The 19,017-nt window shown below is 33.3% G+C and overlaps 3 protein-coding genes across 4 annotated transcripts; 1 reads left to right on the top strand and 2 right to left on the bottom strand.

Moving 5' to 3' along the window:
* Nucleotides 1-6,250: 6,250 nt before the first annotated feature.
* On the top strand, nucleotides 6,251-7,625 carry LOC115705026 (expansin-A8). Its single transcript, XM_030632260.2, has 3 exons — nucleotides 6,251-6,483; nucleotides 6,588-6,900; nucleotides 7,017-7,625. Exons 1-3 carry the CDS (start codon nucleotides 6,336-6,338, stop codon nucleotides 7,318-7,320), a joined length of 765 nt encoding a protein of 254 aa, XP_030488120.1. The 5' UTR covers nucleotides 6,251-6,335; the 3' UTR covers nucleotides 7,321-7,625.
* Nucleotides 7,626-9,574: 1,949 nt separating this feature from the next.
* Nucleotides 9,575-10,942, bottom strand: LOC115705027 (uncharacterized). The gene is made up of 5 exons (XM_030632261.2): nucleotides 10,395-10,942; nucleotides 10,212-10,326; nucleotides 10,058-10,139; nucleotides 9,864-9,915; nucleotides 9,575-9,738 (listed from the first exon to the last, which is right to left on the bottom strand). The coding sequence occupies exons 1-5, from the start codon at nucleotides 10,776-10,778 to the stop codon at nucleotides 9,676-9,678; spliced, it is 696 nt and encodes a 231-aa protein (XP_030488121.1). The 5' UTR covers nucleotides 10,779-10,942; the 3' UTR covers nucleotides 9,575-9,675.
* Nucleotides 10,943-11,648: 706 nt separating this feature from the next.
* Nucleotides 11,649-14,006, bottom strand: LOC115707251 (uncharacterized). Of its 2 annotated transcripts, none has more exons than XM_030635146.2 (5): nucleotides 13,808-14,006; nucleotides 13,473-13,691; nucleotides 12,864-12,922; nucleotides 12,364-12,545; nucleotides 11,649-12,028 (listed from the first exon to the last, which is right to left on the bottom strand). In XM_030635146.2, exons 2-5 carry the CDS (start codon nucleotides 13,654-13,656, stop codon nucleotides 11,956-11,958), a joined length of 498 nt encoding a protein of 165 aa, XP_030491006.1. In that variant the 5' UTR covers nucleotides 13,657-13,691; nucleotides 13,808-14,006; the 3' UTR covers nucleotides 11,649-11,955. The 2 variants fall into 2 exon arrangements, with proteins under 2 accessions (XP_030491006.1, XP_030491005.1); XM_030635145.2 differs by having other exon boundaries at nucleotides 13,473-13,747; nucleotides 13,808-13,995.
* Nucleotides 14,007-19,017: the final 5,011 nt, after the last annotated feature.

Genomic DNA, 19,017 nt, shown 5'->3' with positions numbered 1-19,017 from the left:
CCCTTCTTTAATTTCTTGAGTTTTGATGAAAAAGTTGAGTAAATGCATGTTAATTTGAAGTTCTTGCTGCTGTGATTTGTTGTTGTTTTCTAAAGTTTAATCTTGCTATTTTTAAGTAATTTAGAGCTAGTGTATGCATGATGATTACTTGGAATCAAGTTTTGGGAGTTTTTTTAGTTCAAGAGCATGAATTTTGAAAATATATGTTAAATCTGTAAATTACTTGCTGTGGTTGATTATTGTCATTTTCAGAGGCTTAGTTATGCATATTTATGTAGGTTTGATCTAGCTTGATTGCATGTTAGTGGATTCTAACCAAGTTTGAGTTTTGGAACTCAAAGCTTGGTCTTTAATGGTGTTTTGTGATTCTGTGAGTTCTGGGTGATTTTGTTGCCTTTGAATGGTTATTTGGGGCATATAGAACGTGTGTCCGGAAGATCTTGCATGATTTGGGTTAGAATTGATCAAGTTAGGAATTTTTGAAAAATTCTGCGAGCCAGGAATTCGGTTGTGCAACGGAATTCGGATGGGTGTCCGGTAATTCCCGAACCGGAATTCGGTTGGGCAGCCTGTCTGGGTTGGGGAATTTTCAGAAACCCTAGTTTTCCTCGTTTTTATGTTTTTAGGGGTATTGTCATGCTTTTTATCGATAGGGAAACTTTTAGTTCCTAGTTTAAGTCCCCAGGAAATGATTTAGCGTGTCACTTATAGCGTTGTGATTTTTATGGTTTAGGAGCCGATGTCCGCCGCTCGGCTTCGGTTCCGGTCGGGTTGGCACACCTGAAATCGGAATCCAGGTAAGAGTAGTATAACAGTATGCATATGTAGATTACATGTTTAGCGTGCATGTAGGAAGCCTGTTAGATTACATTAGTTATGTATATAGGCTTCGAACCATCCAACCCTGTCACGTCGGTACAGGCTGGAGTATGACCGACGGCGGAGTATGACCGGTTCGACCGATCAGCCGACATTTGGTTGGTGGTTCCGTGCTATTGACCTATCCCGTCGGTACACAGCCGGAGTATGACCGACGGCGGAGTATGACCGGTTCGACCGATCAGGAGGATACTTGTCAATAGTACCGTCCCTATGAACGTTCATAACTCAGTACCATGTTGGACATGGCAGTAGTGGCTCAGTACCATGTTGGACATGGCAGTAGTGGGACTCAGTATCGTGTTGGACACGGCAGTTAGAATTATGTATGATATTATTATGCTTTTCTTGCTGAGTCTGTCGACTCACAGTTTACGTTCATGTGTAGGTAAAGGCAAGGCTATAGCTGATGGACCGTGAGCGAGCTTATGAGATTGTACATGTCGGGGCGGTTAGGCCTGGAGCGTACGATCCTCGGGACAGCAAGGCTGATTTTGTAACAGGTCGTTAGACGACCTTTATTTTTATGTAACAGTTAAACAGTTAAACTTTTTGTAAATATTTTTATAATCGGGATCCCGAGTCTTTTGTAATACTGTTTTATAAGTTTAATTAAAAAGCAAAATTTTAATTAATCACGTTTTTCCATAAACCTCGTTGATTAGCAACGAGCTGCACAGTACGTTTAAAAATCACGTAATACGCCTAAGTTAGTTAGGGTGTTACATGGTGATTGTGACCGAAGCTTTTTTTTTTGTGAGAATGGCTTCGAATTGTGACTTTGATCTCTTTTGCAATCATAGTGAATCGATTTTGTAGACCTTGTTTGTTGTTTGAGAAACGACTTTGGTTATGAATGCTTGATTGGTGTTTTGTGAACGAAGCTTTTTTTGTTCGTCAATGGTTTTTTTTTTTAAAGAATGATTGGAGCTGTGATTTTGAATCCCAAAAAAGTAAATTTATAGGTTTCGTTTTGGTGTTTGTGTTTTACGCGTTGTTTTGAGGATCAAACTCCGTAATTTGTTGAACGATATGGCGTGTTCATAGATCGAGATGGCATGTTTCATTTTTGGACTCTGTTATGCAATTTTTTTGGTATTACGGTAGGGGTGATGATGTGTCACGCTATTAAATGCCTATTTAATTAATTAAAGTCTTTTATGTAATTTTTATATGTTATACTTATATTAATAAAAATTTCCATACAAAAAAACTATGTTGTGACTAAAAAGTTGTCATTAAAAGTAACAATTTTTTGTAGTAGTAAGTTACAAAAGTATAAGTTACACCTTTATTTACCATATATTTTAATCTATATTTTTTTTTTTTGAGGAACCTATACTTGTTATATTATAAAATAATATAACATTCATATATTCGACCTTTTATTTAGCTACAAATGTTTTAAAATTCGTTACATTTGCATACTAATGCTATTATACTATAAATTCATATTCTAACAAGAACAAATTAACAAGGCCAGGGTTTTGTAGTAGCTAGCCTATGTACACCAACATTACCAAATTGAATGGCTATAAATTTGTTCTCTCTCTCTCCAAACTACAAAAATGGACAATGACGCACAGTATAATGGATAAACTCATCCTAATATATCATCGTGGCAAATATAAATATGAATGAATTGATAGGACTTCAACACTAGAAACTGACCTAATTGAGTTAACAATATGATTGACAAGTCAACCGATTTATATAACAATATTGAGCGATATATAATTATATATATACAAATACAAGGAGGGTAAAGTGTGGCTTATTACTTTTTGTGTGATGAAGTATGTATTTTTATATATTATCATCCCAATTGATCATATTTACGTACTCATATTCATTAATAAGTTACATCAAAAATCTTCGACACGATTTAAAAAAATAATTAATTTAAATCAGTGTCAAAAATACAATTTCAAATTGTAGCCCAAAAAAATACAGAAGGCTTTGATCTAATTAGAACAAACACTTCATGGTCGTACCGTCCTTAAACAAGGCAATGTGGATCCTTCTTTAGCCGAAGCAATGGGTGTGAGAGAAGCTCTTAGTTGGTTAAAGACCCTCTCTTGGCATCATGTTGTCTTGAAATCTGACAGCCTAGTAGTAGTTCAAGCTACTCGCAGTTCCATTGATATGATTTCTTTATTTGGTTTAGTTATTAAAGATTGTAAGAAAATGCTTGCTGCTATGAGAAATGTTTCTATTTTTTTTCGTTAAACGGTCAGCGAACTTAGTTGCTCATGCTTTTGTAAGAGCTTCTAGTTCTTATCGTGATTGTGTTTTCAGTTTGGGAGATGTCACAACTGAGTTGCTTCCTAATGTAGTTACTGAAGTTCAAGTTTAATAAAGATGAATTTCATTCAAAAAAAAATTAGAACAAACACTTAATTCATCTCCATTAATAAATGCAATGGTTCATTTCAAAAATAAATAAATAAATAAATACAATGGTTGGGGGATGTGGATAGAACCATGTTTGGAGAACTCATCATGTGTAAGAAGGGTTACAATACAAATAATACATAACATATATATATAAATATATATATACGTGACCACACCATGTTATAAACTGCCCACTTGAAACTGACCCTTTCGAGACCGTTTTACCATTTGTCCATTTCATGTTCTACTGTCCTTTCTTAATAGGTCTTTCTCTATATTTGCCCCACCCCACTGGACAACCCCTTGTGAAAGCCATTTTCATTATTTAGTAATAGTCCCTACCACACAAAAATAACATATTCCCATCAAAATTTAAAATCCACTTCCCTAAGCCCTATCTATATTACTAGTTGTGCATCTAAATATTAAATAAATAAATATAAAATGTTGAACTGTTGAAAAGGAATGGTGACACTTGTAATGCCAAATGGAAACATAGAAATAAATGAGCTGACTGTTTTGTTTATTGTATGATTTTTTTTAATTAGCTTTTGATTTAATTTGTTGTGTATATGTTTGAACCAAACAGTAAAGTCATCATCTACTCTTTCATTTCATTTCATTATTAGTCGATCGAGATCATCATTTCTTCTTTGTATTAAAAAAATTTAGTTGACAATAAATTTTATGTTGCTTGACGTACATAAGCCATAAAATTTGACTTTCAAACCCTAATTTCGGTGCAGGCAAATCACACTGTTGTTTTTATTTTACACTATTATAAAATACAAATAGCCTTTCTTATTCTTAGATCTGATCATGTATAAGCACTGACATTTTCATTGGCATCAATTTACTCAGTTTACGATCTCGAGGGGTTTAACTCAACCCTGTTTATTAGGAGAAATTTTTATTTATAATGCAAATGCCGTACCCAATTGATTTTAATACATACTAAAATACAAAAACAGAAAAAGAAATATGTTTATTTGCAAATAATAATAATAATAAAGATATTGTTGATTCTATAAATCCTTCTACCCAAAAGCTCTCATAAGGAAGAGACAAATTTGTAGATTTGTTTTGGAACGAAATTCTAATTGATAATAGTGATCAACGAAAAAAGATGCTTATTTGCATGATTCATTTACCACCGCACACCAAGATGAAATTAAGGTTTTGCTTTTTTAATTATTATTATATTATCTATATATAGAATGTAAAATTTTACAATACACTCCTTTAAAATAAGTGTATTGATGCACCCTAATTTATTTCGGTATTCAAAAAATTACGTAGTCTGATTTTTTTTTTATGGTCGTATACATTATAGTTATGTAAGACATTTCACAAAATTTTGAGAAATTTCGAAAAAATTTAACACGTCAAAAACAGTGTTCAAAGAGTTTTTTACACGAGTAACTTTTTATTTTATACGCGTGTGAAATAGACAGTTTAAATATTAATTTTTTATATTACAAATTTTTTTCAAATTTCTTAAAATTTTGCAAAATATCTTATATTCTTATAGATACTGAAACAGTTAGGAGTTCCATCGATACATCTTTTTGATGGGGTGTAGTATAAAAGCAACTATAGTATATCTATATATAATTAAGTATTCACATATAAATTTGTAATATAAATAGAGATGAAAATAACCATATTTTTTTTCTTTTTGATATTGATGCATGAATATCATGGACCGCTAAGGCCGGGACTTTGCATGTGCTCCTAACATGGTAGGCCCATTACTAAACACCTCCAAACTCTTTCAATGACATATCCAATCCCCAAAAGCTTTCAACTTATTAAATTAAATAAAATCATGTACCAACAAAATTGTAATTAGAAATAAATAAGATTCTTTAGTATAAAAAAATTATACATCCACGTACTCTAATCACTTACCAATCATGGAAAACACTAAGCCACACGCACACCTTCTTCTTCTTCTTAATTATTTCTAGTTGACAATCACTGCATTGATTTTTATATACTAATTATTATTTAATTTCTTTTTTCTAAACCTTTGTTTAATAGTAACCGACATTTGATTCTGCATATCTACCTGATTAATCTAATATGACTCATCATTTTAATTATTATATAATTAATTGTCGTTGGATGTGAATTATTTTATATATATGGACAAGACTTGTTATACAAACAAAAATATGATCACGGTACTTATTTCTATAGGGTTTTAATGAATGAATAAAGAAGATAAAGTGAATCTGCTTTATAAAAGACTATATACTATTTTAGATGGCAAACATAGAATACTATTGTATATTGGTTCAGTTTATAGAGTTAAAAGACTATTATATATACATGAGAGTTTTTTTTTTTTACTACTAATAATGTGTACTAGTTAATTCATATGGAAAAATGTACCTATACCTATAATAAGTCTTCGCTGAGTATAATTGTGTTGCATAGGTTAGGTACAAATCTTCGACAGGACACCAAATTAGACCTATATACACTCTTTGAAAAGTAAAATAAAAAACCAAGGACCACCCTCCCTTAATTAAAGGCATTAAATTGTAATCTAATATGCGAAACTTTGGGCTAATTAAGAAGAAAAAACGACATTTTTCCATACGTCTAACTAATAAGCCGCATTTCAGTATCAACTTAAATATTGTTTTTTATTCATTTCCTTATTATAAAGTATAATAATATAAGGTATTAGAGAAAGAGCACGAAGAAAACGGTTGATGGTGCATGTGCAAGTAGGGTCATTGGGCTTAGCAGTTGGTAGACGTTTTGGAACATTTGCATGTGCAACATTGATACTTGCAAATGACCTGAAAATACGAAATCCTTTTTTGTGGCTTTGGTTTTCGGCTCTCTAACACCGGTAACTTGTCATTTTCTAAGACACTACCCCACATAAAACCCAAACTCTTTCCCAAACCATCTTACCTCTCATCCCTATATAAGGGAACCCTTTATGCCCCTTTTACTTACCACACTAGCTCACAACACCTCTTATCTTCTTTAACCAAAACCAAAGAAATAAGAAAAAGAAAATCACATTAAATAATTACACAATGGCAGCCATTGCTACTTTCTCTGCCCTTTCTCTTTTATTTATGGTCCTTAACCTTTGCCTTAGAGGCACTTACGGTGACTATGGAGGAGGATGGCAATCTGGTCATGCCACATTTTATGGAGGAGGAGATGCTTCTGGCACAATGGGTAAGTTACATTTCATTTACATTAAATTTTACTATAGATTACAATGACTCAAATTAAATTAAACTAATTAATGTATAGATTGGGTTTTTTTATTTGTTTTATAGGAGGTGCTTGTGGCTATGGAAATTTGTACAGCCAAGGGTACGGGACAAGCACTGCAGCACTAAGCACAGCTCTGTTCAACAATGGGCTAAGCTGTGGGGCTTGTTACGAGATGAAATGTAACAATGACCCAAGATGGTGTCTCCCCGGCAGCCTCATCGTTACGGCCACCAATTTCTGCCCCCCAAACCTTGCTTTGTCCAACGACAATGGTGGCTGGTGCAACCCTCCTCTTCAGCACTTTGATTTGGCCGAGCCTGCTTTCTTACAGATTGCTCAGTACAAAGCTGGAATTGTTCCAGTCTCTTTCAGAAGGTAATAACATATTAATATTTTGTTTGTTAATACTTATTAGTAACATTCTGTTTCGTGTAAATGATATGAAGAAAGTTGTAACATTCAGCTGATTATTTTTTTTTCTTTGGTTGCAGGGTGCCATGTGTAAAGAAAGGTGGAATTAGATTCACAGTGAATGGACACTCTTACTTCAACTTGGTTTTGATCACCAACGTCGGGGGTGCAGGGGATGTTCATGCGGTCTCAATCAAAGGTTCCAAGACAGGGTGGCAAGCCATGTCGAGGAACTGGGGTCAGAATTGGCAAAGTAACTCTTACCTCAATGGTCAGAGTCTTTCCTTCCAAATCACTCTTAGTGATGGAAGGGTTATCACCAGCAACAACGTGGCACCATCTAATTGGCAGTTTGGACAAACATTTGAGGGCGCCCAAGTCTAGAATTACTAAAATAGAATAAAAAATTAGAAAAGAAAAAGAAAAAAGAGAAAAGACCTTTTTTTTCTTCTTTGATGTGTGACAGTGTATAATATGTGTAACATTCTCTGTTACTTTTCTTTGTTTTTGTGGGAAGGGTTAGTAGAATAGGAAGAAGAGGAGAAAAAGAAAGGCAAGGCCTTTTTCTTGGCCGGTTATAGCTGAGGTGGCTTATTGGCACCCGCTAGGCCTTTTGGCAAGGTTTGTGACCATGTGAGTTTGAGTTCTTGATTATTAATTACAGGAATACTACTTGATTTACGGAACACTGTTGTGTTTGAATTGATTGTACCAATAGGATAGCATTAATTGCAAGTTCTGTGAAAAAAAAATTAAATAATGTATGCTTTGATTCCCAGTTGGTATTATAACATCTTCAAACTCAACTTACTACTTTGAATTTCGATATCCAGTTATCTTCAAACTCAACATTATATATGAGTGTCTATATAGTAACACTATTATATATTTATCCTATATGAAAATAGGACAATTTAACTTACGTTATTCTGCCCACGAGTGAACACTCTGTTTCGTTTATTTATATACCATATTCCAAGAACAATCTAAATTGGTCCACAAAATAATGTTTTTAAGTGCTTTCTTTTTGTGATATGAAAGTCGAAAACTTTTTGGTATACTTTATTAATGGATGTACAGTATTTGCCAAGAACGTTTATTTACTCAAGTTTATTTTATTTTTTATTTATTTTTTTATTTTTTTTTGGCTGAAAACACCTCCAAACCTTTATTTAAAAGACGATAAAATATTGGTGAGCACGTGGAAACTCACCTCTCAGAAACTCAAAAAACCCTTACAAGCCTTGGTTTAACCTCACTTAGCTAACACATGTACCACATTATTTAAATTTCTAGGCACCCACTGTACAGAGCAACTAACAACATAAAATGACTCTAAAATACTAAAAAAACGAAAAACTTCCAATGAGGAGGAGAAAGCTTTTGAACCGTGGCAGCAACACTTTGACAATCAGTAAACATGCAAGCCTCTGAAATTCCCATCTTAAAAAGCACCTCCAGACCGATTCTGACAGCTTCCAACTCTCCCTGAAGAGCTGAGGTACCCGAGACTTTAGTGACATACAGGGCGAGAATACCATCCCAGCCATTCCAGACGACAATCCCAACCGCCCCAACACAATTCTTATTAACAAAATCAACATTAACCTAAACTCTACTAGGTCTAGGTAGCCCCCAATGATTATCCTGAATTTGATGCGCCTCTTAATGAATAGAGCCCCCTATCACCAACACCTTAGAGTGCCAATTGAATCCCTCATAAATCTTCCTTTTAATCTCATGAACAGGCCATTTACCACCTTTATGGTAATTCTCGTTCCTTATAAACCAGAGTTGTTTGATAAAGAATAGCATCGAACAGGACGAACTCTTTTTTATCCATCAAAATGTAAACTCCCTGAGAGTCATGTGGATTTTGGATCCACTGTACAACCTCTACATTATAATGGAAACGGATTTCATCAATGAAAGTTCCCCATCTACTAGAAAACCACAAGCTTTTGGTAACTGGACATTAAGACAGACAAGAAGTGCTTTGCATTGTCACTCCCCTCAAAGCTGGAAAAAGAGCACAATCACTACAATGGTTGTTAAAAATAACTGAGAGCCTAGAGCGAAAAGGGAGACAATCCTTAAACAATTTCCACAAAAAGTTTTAAACAATCATGAAGATCCGTTTTCCTAATCAGAGCACTGGTTTTCTCAAGGTGAAATCTATTTTTGTTTAGGTCCCAAAAAGCCTGCTTCAGAGAGAACTCCCTACTAGAGGAGGACATCCACACCAGTTTATCCTTCTCTGGTAAGAGAGTCAAGTCAGCCAAGAGAATAGAGAAACTGACGTTAGGGATAAAAAGACAGTTAACATAATCTCTATCCCACTTGTAACCATTATCGCTCACCAAATCATCAGCTGCAATCGAATCTTTAATGTATGGGTTGCAATCTGAAGGACTAATGATGGAGCCATCAGAACAAGATAAAGAACAGTTCCAAATCTCTACTTTAGAATGCTTCCCAACGATCCAAGCACTATTGTTTTTGATGAAATCCCTAGTCTTCCAAATTATAATAGGAGACTCAAAATAACAGGTTAGAGTACTCTGTTTGGTTTTGAAGTTGAGGTTTTACCTTTCCACGTTTAATTGAAGTGCCATATTTTTAATTACCATTGAAGATGTATGAGTCAAGCTTCAAGTTAGTTAATCAGTGTTTGAGAATACAAAGATAAGTATAATTATAATTTATATACACCAGCCAAGTTTAATATAGAAAACTTATTCATAAACGGTCTGCTAACTGGGGAAATTGTTGCAGTAACCAAGTCACTCCTCTGATAATCACCTGTAAATTAGAAATTAAAAATAAATAAAAATTAATGAGCTTGAGTAGTGAATATAAGTGTGTTTAGCCTTATAGGTACTTAAGAAGAGTAATAATAATAATAATAATAATAATAATGTACTTACTAAAGCAGCTTTCCCAGGCTTGATTGCAGGTTCAACACTGTCTCTTCCATACCTATTTCCAATCACCACAACTCATTTTCTTAAATAATTTGCATTTACCAACCATGAACCACAAAACTTTCATAGAGACAATCACTTAAAAGATGTTTTTCCACGCTGTAAAATTTGGTATTGAAAGACTGTGAAACTCTTACGTTATCAGTCTCTTGCCATTGATGACCTCCAGTTGGTAAAAGCTGCAGCCTCTACTAAATGGAAAAGGCTTTCCCTTCCACTCTGCAGGTAATCATTTCCATATCAAAGAGTGTTACCGGTATATACATATATATATAATTCAGTTCAGTATACCTAAATGCCATGTGACACCAACAGCTGAAGAATCCTGAGTAGTTATTTTATCGATAACGAACTGGAGGTCCTTGTCAATCAAATTGGTGAAACTTTCAAAGAAATCAAGGATATCCTGAACATTATGAACAAAATTAGTTAAAATCAATTCAAGTTTAGTCTAGGGATGATGAAATAAAGTACCTTTCGACCAACGAAGGGGCGGGAAAAGATGAGGTCCTCGTAAACGCAGTTATCAGAAATGAGGTCGGCCACGGAGGGTAGATCACGGCCGTTGATTCCGCCGTAGAATTTCCTGACAACTTCGTCCGCTGGTTCCACGATCGGTGAGGCAACTTCCACTGTCTGTTTTCCGGACGACGAATAAAGCTTGAGATATGAGGACCGTAGTGGGCGTGGGATCCTCCATTTCAGCACTGGGTTGGAACTTGGGAAAGACAGGAGGAAATTAGAGGTTCGAATTGGGGTAGACTCAGTGAGCTCGAAGGAGGGAGACGAGGGAAGGAAGTGGTGGTGGAATTGGGATTGGGATACGACGAGCATGGCTGAGCTCAATGTCATTGCCATTTTCTTTTCTTGAAGAAGAAATGATACGACAATGCAATCGCTAATCCATATATTGTCATTTCCTTATGTGGATGAGAGTTGTTGAATTGTGTGTTTTATCTGTTATCATGGACACAGTTGTACTCATATATAATCTCAAGTTCGGACCAAAAAAAAATTAAAAATGTCCGATTTTTTTTTTATTATTATTTTTGTTTTCATAATCAAAATTGTCCAAGAGGCATTTGTAAGAATTGAGACAAGTACGTTCTTGGTTGGATTTGTTCCACTAAGATTTGATTTTGGCTTCTTTGCTCCGATTGACAATTTGCTCCTATGACACTCGAACATAGACAATGTTCTATGTTGGATTTACTTCTCGAAATCACCAACCAACTTTTGGTTAAGTTTTATGCGGCAACTACTCGAACTTGGTCTATATATACTAGTGTATCTCTTTCCACCAGTTCAAATGGAAGTTTTGCAAGTTCAAAGAGGGAGAAAGGGAATTGGGACTTGAAAAATTGTATTGCGCTACACATGCTTGAACCGCCGGAATAAACCTTTTTGCATTATTCTCACTGTTATCTGTCATGTTTTGATGGCTTTATTTCAATTGTTTGCATGCGCGATCATCATTGTTATTGGTTGATTATTTCTGAACATTTGACTAACTGTTTCTGATCTTGGGCATAAAATTTTACCACGTTCTTATTGTACATTTTCTTTTCTTCCTTGCCTCTACAGATGCAGAGATGGTAAGCTTTTGTGCTGAATTACATTTAACATTAAACTTATAATTATACTGAATAATATCTAAAATAAATAAATGAATGATGATACCCGCACAAAAAATTGTTCCCATCCCCACCCATCATCATGATCGATTCATATCCAAAATTTGCTTTTCTGCATTTAGCCGAAATAAAAGAAAAAAGTATTTGATGGATCTTACAAAATGGAGTAGCTTCTCTCCTTGAGCTAAAACCATTTATCAATCTAATTTCATCTTGCAACAAGCTGAAAATACAATAACATGGCGAACGATACCAATAAGAACTATCAAATATAGAAATATCTGCAGTCAGTTCATTAAATAAAATCATTCCCCTGTTAACAAATATCAGTGTTCAAGTTCCAATTTGAATTGGAAACTTTCCTATCATGTGAGCTAATAAAGGATTGAGAATAAGACCACTCAAGATGCCGAAGTAGGCTTAACCTTCTCTTGCAGGAACTGCAGAATATGTTCACGCTTCCAATTGTCAATTCTGCAACACAGCAAAACATTTTCCACAGTAAGTTTGGGTGAATACATCTCTTGAACAATAAAATTCAACTACTTCGGCAAACCATTAACATGTATAATCAATTCCTTTATTCGAGTTATACAAGCCTTGAGCTTAAAATGTCTACAAATCATTCTCACTTCTAATCCATTTTCTTCAAAATTTCAGAAAATCCAACATCTAAGGTTTCTCATTCTATTCTTTTTATATCATTTTACTGTTTCTCTATGCATGTGTCTGTGACAGGATATAAAAGTGGCAGGACTCTGGCAAGCCAATACGATTGTTTCTTTGATGCTTGTGGAAAAGGGTCTTACCTTATGGTCTCCTTTTGTTGGCCAGCATCATCAAGCATGTTCAGTTTGGGTGGTGAATTGAAAATGTATTGAACTTTAACAAAGGGAAAGCGGTCCTTCTCTTCTTCGATGAAACCAACAATTTCGGGATAGAACACCAGTTTCCTCATGCACACTTCCAATATGGCACCAGAATAGGTTATCTGTAGTTCAATATAGTTCCTTAAGCAATTCTTTCTTTCTTGTAAAACACAGAAAAATAAAATCCAAGTGTATTGTAAAATGCTAATGAAAACCCTATTATCCACAGGGTAAAACTAAAAAAGTACTACCAACTTCCAAATTTCCATATTACAACACCAGTTCATATTGTGTGGAAGCCAAAACACGAACCAGGTTGGGCAACCATATCATTTATAAACTAAAGTTTAAAGTTTTGCAAGGAAGGAAACTTCAAACACATAGTTTCACTTGATACCTAAACTAATAATTAATAGAGGAAAAAAGATCATCATTCATACCTTGCTGGAAGAATCATTAGAATCTTCCGTGCAACACTTCAGACATTCTGCTACCAGTTCTGCAATCAAAATTGAGCTTTTTAGAAATATGCAAAATATTGGACACAAGTTACACAAGTCTCTATGCTGATGAAAACACTGGCTCAAGAAGCAATTAGGAATCCGCAATATCTTTTAAAGCCAGACAAAGATTCTTGCAATTGAATACCTAACTTCTCAAACCTCAGATCCATTGTTCTACAACTCATGCTGAAAACCAACATTTATAAACCATAAGGATATGAATTCTTACTAATTTAAGTTTGTCTTATCAAAAATTTGCTCTCCTTGTTTCACCTGTCTTTAATTTTTATGTTAAAGCCAATACTTTCTGCTTTGGATCACTCAATTATATTTTTTTATCAATGTTGGGTTATGAAATGAGTAAATCTTAGGCATCAAATTTAACATACTCTAAACATAACAAAGCTCGAAGGAGTTTATGCAATAGATTTCAATTAACCCCTAATCTTCAAAATCACAAAAACAAGTAATTGAATCGAAAAGAAGAAAAAAAAAATAAAGTAGGAAAGAAAGAAAATTCAAAATTGTAGAAAAGGGAAACCTAACCTTGGTCCTTGACATACTCAGCAAGAGAATTGCAATCAGAACACAAAGCAAGGCCTGTGAAACCCAGATCTTCACATTCTCTAGTAGTCAATTGCTCTTTCGCTGTTGTGTCTGAAGGTAATACCACCAAAACCATAATCACCATTAGATACGCATACCCATTGCTCGAATTCAACACCCCCATATTTATGTCTCCTTCGCTCTAAACTCTCCCTCTCTCTTCGTTGGTCAAGGCAAGGAGCAGAGAAAGAATTTTCAAAAAAGGTCAAGATATCCTGAACAAAAGGTTGATTATTTTATTAATTTTTAGTTAAATTTAGGGACAAAGTAATTACCTTTCGATCAACGAAGGCCCGAAACGGGGTAGATCACGGCCGTTGATTCCACCGATGAATTTACTGACCACGCCACCCGCTGATTCCACGCAGTCCTCTCCGTCTGATTCCCTGGGTCCTACTCCTCCCTTGCGAGCGTGAAATTTGGGGTTTTTTTTTTCGGGTTTTGTTTGGACATCGGGGAAATGGTTACTTTCGTTTGGTAACATTTTTTTAATCAGTTTTCTGTTTTTAAAATTGAAAAAGTGAAAATATATTTCAAAAACATGTTATATAAAACTATTTTTACTTTTCAATTTTTTAGTTGAGAATCAAAATTTTAAAAATAAAAAAAATCACTTTCAATATTTTTTTAAACAGTTTTTTTTCTTAATCAATATCTTGGACTTCGATCAAACCCGGACCCAAATTCCCCCACGGCCCTGGCGCTGAACCCGACCTCTAATTTGAACCCAAATCCGACCCCGGACCTAGACCTGACGTAAATAAAATCAAAAAATAAAAATAAATTTTACAAAACACACTTTTATTTTCTATTTTCAAAAATTAAAAAATAAAAGTGGTTACAGAAGGCATTTTTATTTTCTAAAAATAAAAATTTTACTTTCATTTTATGATTAAAAAATTAAAAAACAAAAGTGTTACTAAACGACACCTAAATTCATCACAAATTTTGGTAACAAAATTTTTCAATATTTGTATATGTTGTTTTTTTTTTTGTGTTGGGGGGGGGGGGGAAAGAAAAGAGTTACGACTTGATTGATAGTATTGACACATCTTAAATTTTTCATCCGTATCTATCTTATTTAACAAAAAATTTAATGTTATTTTAAAGGGAGTTTAACACTTATTTCTACTAAGAAAAATTTGCATACCATAAAAATTAAAAAAAAAATTATAAAATTACATCAACATTAAAAAAAAATCATTTTTATTCTTTGAACTTTCTATTTACAAAAATACTTCTTCTAAAACATAATAAACCGTTTTTTCGTTGTTTTATTTTATATTTGTATTATAGTTGTCATGAGGTTATTTTTCTAATTATTTTTTGTTATTTTATAGTTGATTCATAGTTATCCTGAGGTTGATTTCTCATTGCTTTTTAGTTTTTTTTTTTTTTTTGGCAAACATGCAAAATAGCCCTAAATCTAACAATTAAGTTAATAAATGTCCCTTTTTAAAAAAAAAAATTAACAAAATGTCCTTTTAGTTAAAAATTTGATGATAAAATTACAATTATAACCTTGAATAATTAAGTCTTTGGTATAGTTATTTTGCACAGTAATATATCGTTTTTATGTGCAATAATATATTAAAAAAAACTGAAAGGTAGTATATATATATATATATATTTTGAAATAACTGAAAGGTAGTATATTAGTTTAAGATTGTAGTATATTATTTTAATGTGCTATGGTATATAATGAACGAAAGACGGAAATTAAAAAATATGGAATATTAGTTTAAGTTTGAGGTATAGTTATATTTCACTAGGAAATATTATCTTTATGTTCATTAGTATATCATGAAAGAAAGAAGTTCACATTCTCTCAGATTCCTTGGTAGCTGTCAAGGCTCTTACTACTGAAGATAGACCTCCTGAGTGGAAGTCCTCTAATATCTATTTTTCTATTGTTAAAGTCTTAAAGAACTTTTTAGTGTGTAAGTTTTTTTATATTAACCGTAGTTTAAACACTCTGGCTGATGGGGTGGCCAAGGGCGCTAGAGTCGCCTATGAACAACATATTTTGTATCAAGGGGAGGGACTTCCCCCTGTGATTCCCATCTATTTTTCTGCTTAATGAACTTGTTGTTCTTTCAAAAAAAAAATATCATGAAGGAAAGAAAAAGAAAAAAAAAACATGTGGAATATTAAATAAGTTTTTAGTATATATATATTTTTCACTATATTGGTGGTATATTAATTTTTCACTATAGTATTTATGCTTATGATTGCAGAATATAGTTTTTATATGCTATTATATATTGTGGAAAAAAATTATTTACTAGTATATTAGTTTAAGTTTATGGTATATTTATATTGGTCTAAGGTATATCGTTTGTATGTGATATGTATATCGTGAAGGATATAAAGAAAAAAAAACTATTAAATATTAATTTAAGTATGAGGTATAGTTATATTTGACTGAGGTATATTGATTTTATGTTCATTGGTATTTCATGAAGGAAAGAACAAGAAAAAAAAACTTGTAGAATATTAAATTAAGTTTTTTGTATATTTTTTTTTCACTATGCTGGTGGTGTTGGGTTTTATGCCCTAAATAAAACTCATTTCAATATAATCAGATTTACTTATTAATAAAGATCAGAAATAACATTTTATGTTGCATGGTTCACATGATTTATTTCACGATTATATATACATAATGTATGAATTTTATTTAAGTCCAGAACATATGAATTTGTTAATGGTTATAGTGTTGTCAGCACAGTGGAATATAATCTTAATTATATGTTCGAAAGTTTATTCCCTGATTTGTCAGAACACTGGATTTAGACTGACATGGTATAATCAGCGATAGGTATTCTTACACCTTGGATAAGTGTTATGTCCTTTCCAGGGCATTGGTAAAGTTTACCAGTATCGGATGTATGGAGTATACATTGGAAGGGACCGATATTGAACTTTGATTAGATATATTAAAATTTACCGTAATATCTATTCAATTCAATATCACTCGTTGATCCTAGATCAAATGATCTTAATCCTAATATGTTTAGGTTCGATCTCAAGAGTATTATACATGTTCTTGTTAGGTTTTATGCCCTAAATAAAACTCCATTTCAATGTAATCTATTTTATTCAACATCAATAAAGAAACAGAAGTATTTTTCATTCATTTGTGTATGTTTTAGTTCACTTTATCAATTGCTTGTCTATTTGATTTATAAATTCATCTTAAACCCTTTTCACATACTTGATCATGTTTATTGTGCTGTCATCACATTGGAAAGTAAACATAACTATGTGAATAAAGTTTCCTAGATTTATCAGACACAGGGTTTTACTGATATGATAATCTACAACAAGAGTTTACTTGTATTTGGAGAAATACTATGTTCTTTCCAGAATATTAGTTAAAGTAAAGCTCAGGTTGGATGCATGGAGTATGCATCGGAAGAGACCGATATTAAACTTTGACTTAGATTTAATTAAATTTACCGTAAAATCTATTCAAGTCAATATCGCCAAGTTGATCCTAGATCAAATGATCTTAATCCTGTTATGATTAGGCTCAATCTTGAAAGGCTATTCGTGTTCCTTGAATTGTTAGTTAAGCCTACTTTTAGGTCAGGGTGATACGTACTTTTTGGGAACACGGTAGTGCAATTGAGTGGGAGCGCTAGCATAAACATGGAATCTATAGCTTCTATCTGGCGAATAGTAAGCAAAGGATGATCTCCTTCGAGCTTGACCAAACAAAAATAAATGGTGGAGATCTCATTTCACATAAGCTGAAATATCATTTATACGGGGTCAAGTGTTTTAAGGATAAAATACATAGTAGGGTGTTACGGTAATCTAATCTCTTTACTGTGTAGATCATTCATATAGAGGATCATTGATCACATTAGGATTATAACAATGGATAACTAATGATGTGTCTATATGGTGGAACATATAGAGCATTCTATATACTGAGAGTGCAAATCTAAGTTCTATGCGTGGATTCAACGAAGAATTAATAAGTTAGTGAATTTTAGTGCTAAATTCTTGATCTACTTATTGGAAGCTCGGTTATATAGACCCATGGTCCCCCCACTAGTTGAGATAATATTGTTTGTAAGACTCATGTAATTGGTTTTGATTAATCAATTATAATTCACAAATTAGACTATGTCTATTTGTGAAATTTTCACTAAGTAAGGGCGAAATTGTAAAGAAAGAGTTAATAGGGGCATATTTGTTAATTATGATACTTTGTATGGTTCAATTAATAAATATGATAAATGACAATATTATTTAATAATTATTTATAGTTATTAAATAGTTAGAATTGGCATTTAAATGGTTGAATTAGGAAATTAGCATTTTTGAGAAAATCAGATACAAAAGGTGTTAAAATTGCAAAATTGCAAAAAGCAAGGCCCAGTCCACTAAGCCATGGCCGGCCACCTTTGTAGGCTTTTTAAGTTGATATTTTCATTATTTTAATGCCAAATAATTCAAACCTAACCCCTAGTGGAATGCTATAAATAGATAGTGAAGGCTTCAGGAAAATTACACTTCACTTTTTCTGAATCAGAAAAAACTGAGCCTCCTCTCTCTTCTCTAGCCGCCACTCTCTCTCTCTCTCTTCTTCCTTCATATTTCGAACCTACCTTAGTGATTAGAGTAGTGCCCACACACAGCAAGCAATACCTCAATCATAGTGGGGAAGATCGTGAAGAAAGATCATCAGCAAAGGAGATTCAGCATCAAGGATTCAGAGAAAGAGATCCAGGTTCAGATCTTGATAATACTCTGCTACAGAAAGGATTCAAGGGTTAGATATCTGAACGGAAGGAGTCATTTAATTCCGATGCACCCAATGTAAGGTTTCTTAAACTTTATATGTGTTTAATTTATCGTTTTAGAAAGTTCTTATTTAGGATGTTAATAAACATACTTGTGAGTAGATCTAAGATCCTGGTAAAATAAATTCCAACAGTTCTTTGATTTGTTAGTTAAGCCTACTTTTGGGTCAGGGTGATATGTACATTTTGGGAACATAATAATGCAATTGAGTGGGAGCGCTAACATAAATATAGAATCTATAGCTTCTATCTGACAAATAGAAAGTAAAGGATGATTTCCTTCTAGCTTGACCAAACGAAAATAAATGGTGGAGTACTCATTTCACTTAGCTGAAATATCATTTATACGGAATTAAGTGTTTTAAGGATAAAATACATTGTAGGGTGTTACGGTAATCTAATCCCTTTACAGTGTAGATCATCTATATAGAGGATCGTTGATCAAATTAGGATTATAACAATGAATAACTAATGACGTGTCTATATGGTAGAACTTACAGAGTGTTCTATATACTGAGAGTGCAATTCTAAGTTCTATGCGTGGATTCAACGAAGAATTAATAAGTCAGTGAATTTAAGATATAAATTCTTGATCTGCTTATTGGAAGCTCGGATATATAGACCCATGGTCCCCATACTAGTTAAGACCATACTGCTTGTAAGATTCA

Source organism: Cannabis sativa, chromosome 1 (assembly GCF_029168945.1).
Source record: "Cannabis sativa cultivar Pink pepper isolate KNU-18-1 chromosome 1, ASM2916894v1, whole genome shotgun sequence".
Lineage (NCBI taxonomy): Eukaryota > Viridiplantae > Streptophyta > Magnoliopsida > Rosales > Cannabaceae > Cannabis > Cannabis sativa.
The sequence above is the reverse complement of the archived record's forward strand: the minus strand, read 5'-3'. Positions and strand labels throughout refer to the sequence as shown.

Excerpts from the sequence above, each read along its gene's own strand:
- LOC115705027 (XM_030632261.2), bottom strand. The coding sequence starts at position 10,778 with ATGGCAATGACATTGAGCTCAGCCATGCTCGTCGTATCCCAATCCCAA. Across the intron at positions 10,140-10,211 it reads TGGTGTCACATGGCATTTAG|AGTGGAAGGGAAAGCCTTTT; the intron begins GTATACTGAACT and ends GATTACCTGCAG. Across the intron at positions 9,739-9,863 it reads AGCCTGGGAAAGCTGCTTTA|GTGATTATCAGAGGAGTGAC; the intron begins GTAAGTACATTA and ends TCTAATTTACAG.
- LOC115707251 (XM_030635146.2), bottom strand. The coding sequence starts at position 13,656 with ATGGGGGTGTTGAATTCGAGCAATGGGTATGCGTATCTAATGGTGATT. Across the intron at positions 12,923-13,472 it reads TGAGTATGTCAAGGACCAAG|AACTGGTAGCAGAATGTCTG; the intron begins GTTAGGTTTCCC and ends TTTTGATTGCAG. Across the intron at positions 12,029-12,363 it reads CAACAAAAGGAGACCATAAG|AATTGACAATTGGAAGCGTG; the intron begins GTAAGACCCTTT and ends GCTGTGTTGCAG.
- LOC115705026 (XM_030632260.2), top strand. The coding sequence starts at position 6,336 with ATGGCAGCCATTGCTACTTTCTCTGCCCTTTCTCTTTTATTTATGGTC. Across the intron at positions 6,484-6,587 it reads AGATGCTTCTGGCACAATGG|GAGGTGCTTGTGGCTATGGA; the intron begins GTAAGTTACATT and ends TTTGTTTTATAG. Across the intron at positions 6,901-7,016 it reads GTTCCAGTCTCTTTCAGAAG|GGTGCCATGTGTAAAGAAAG; the intron begins GTAATAACATAT and ends CTTTGGTTGCAG.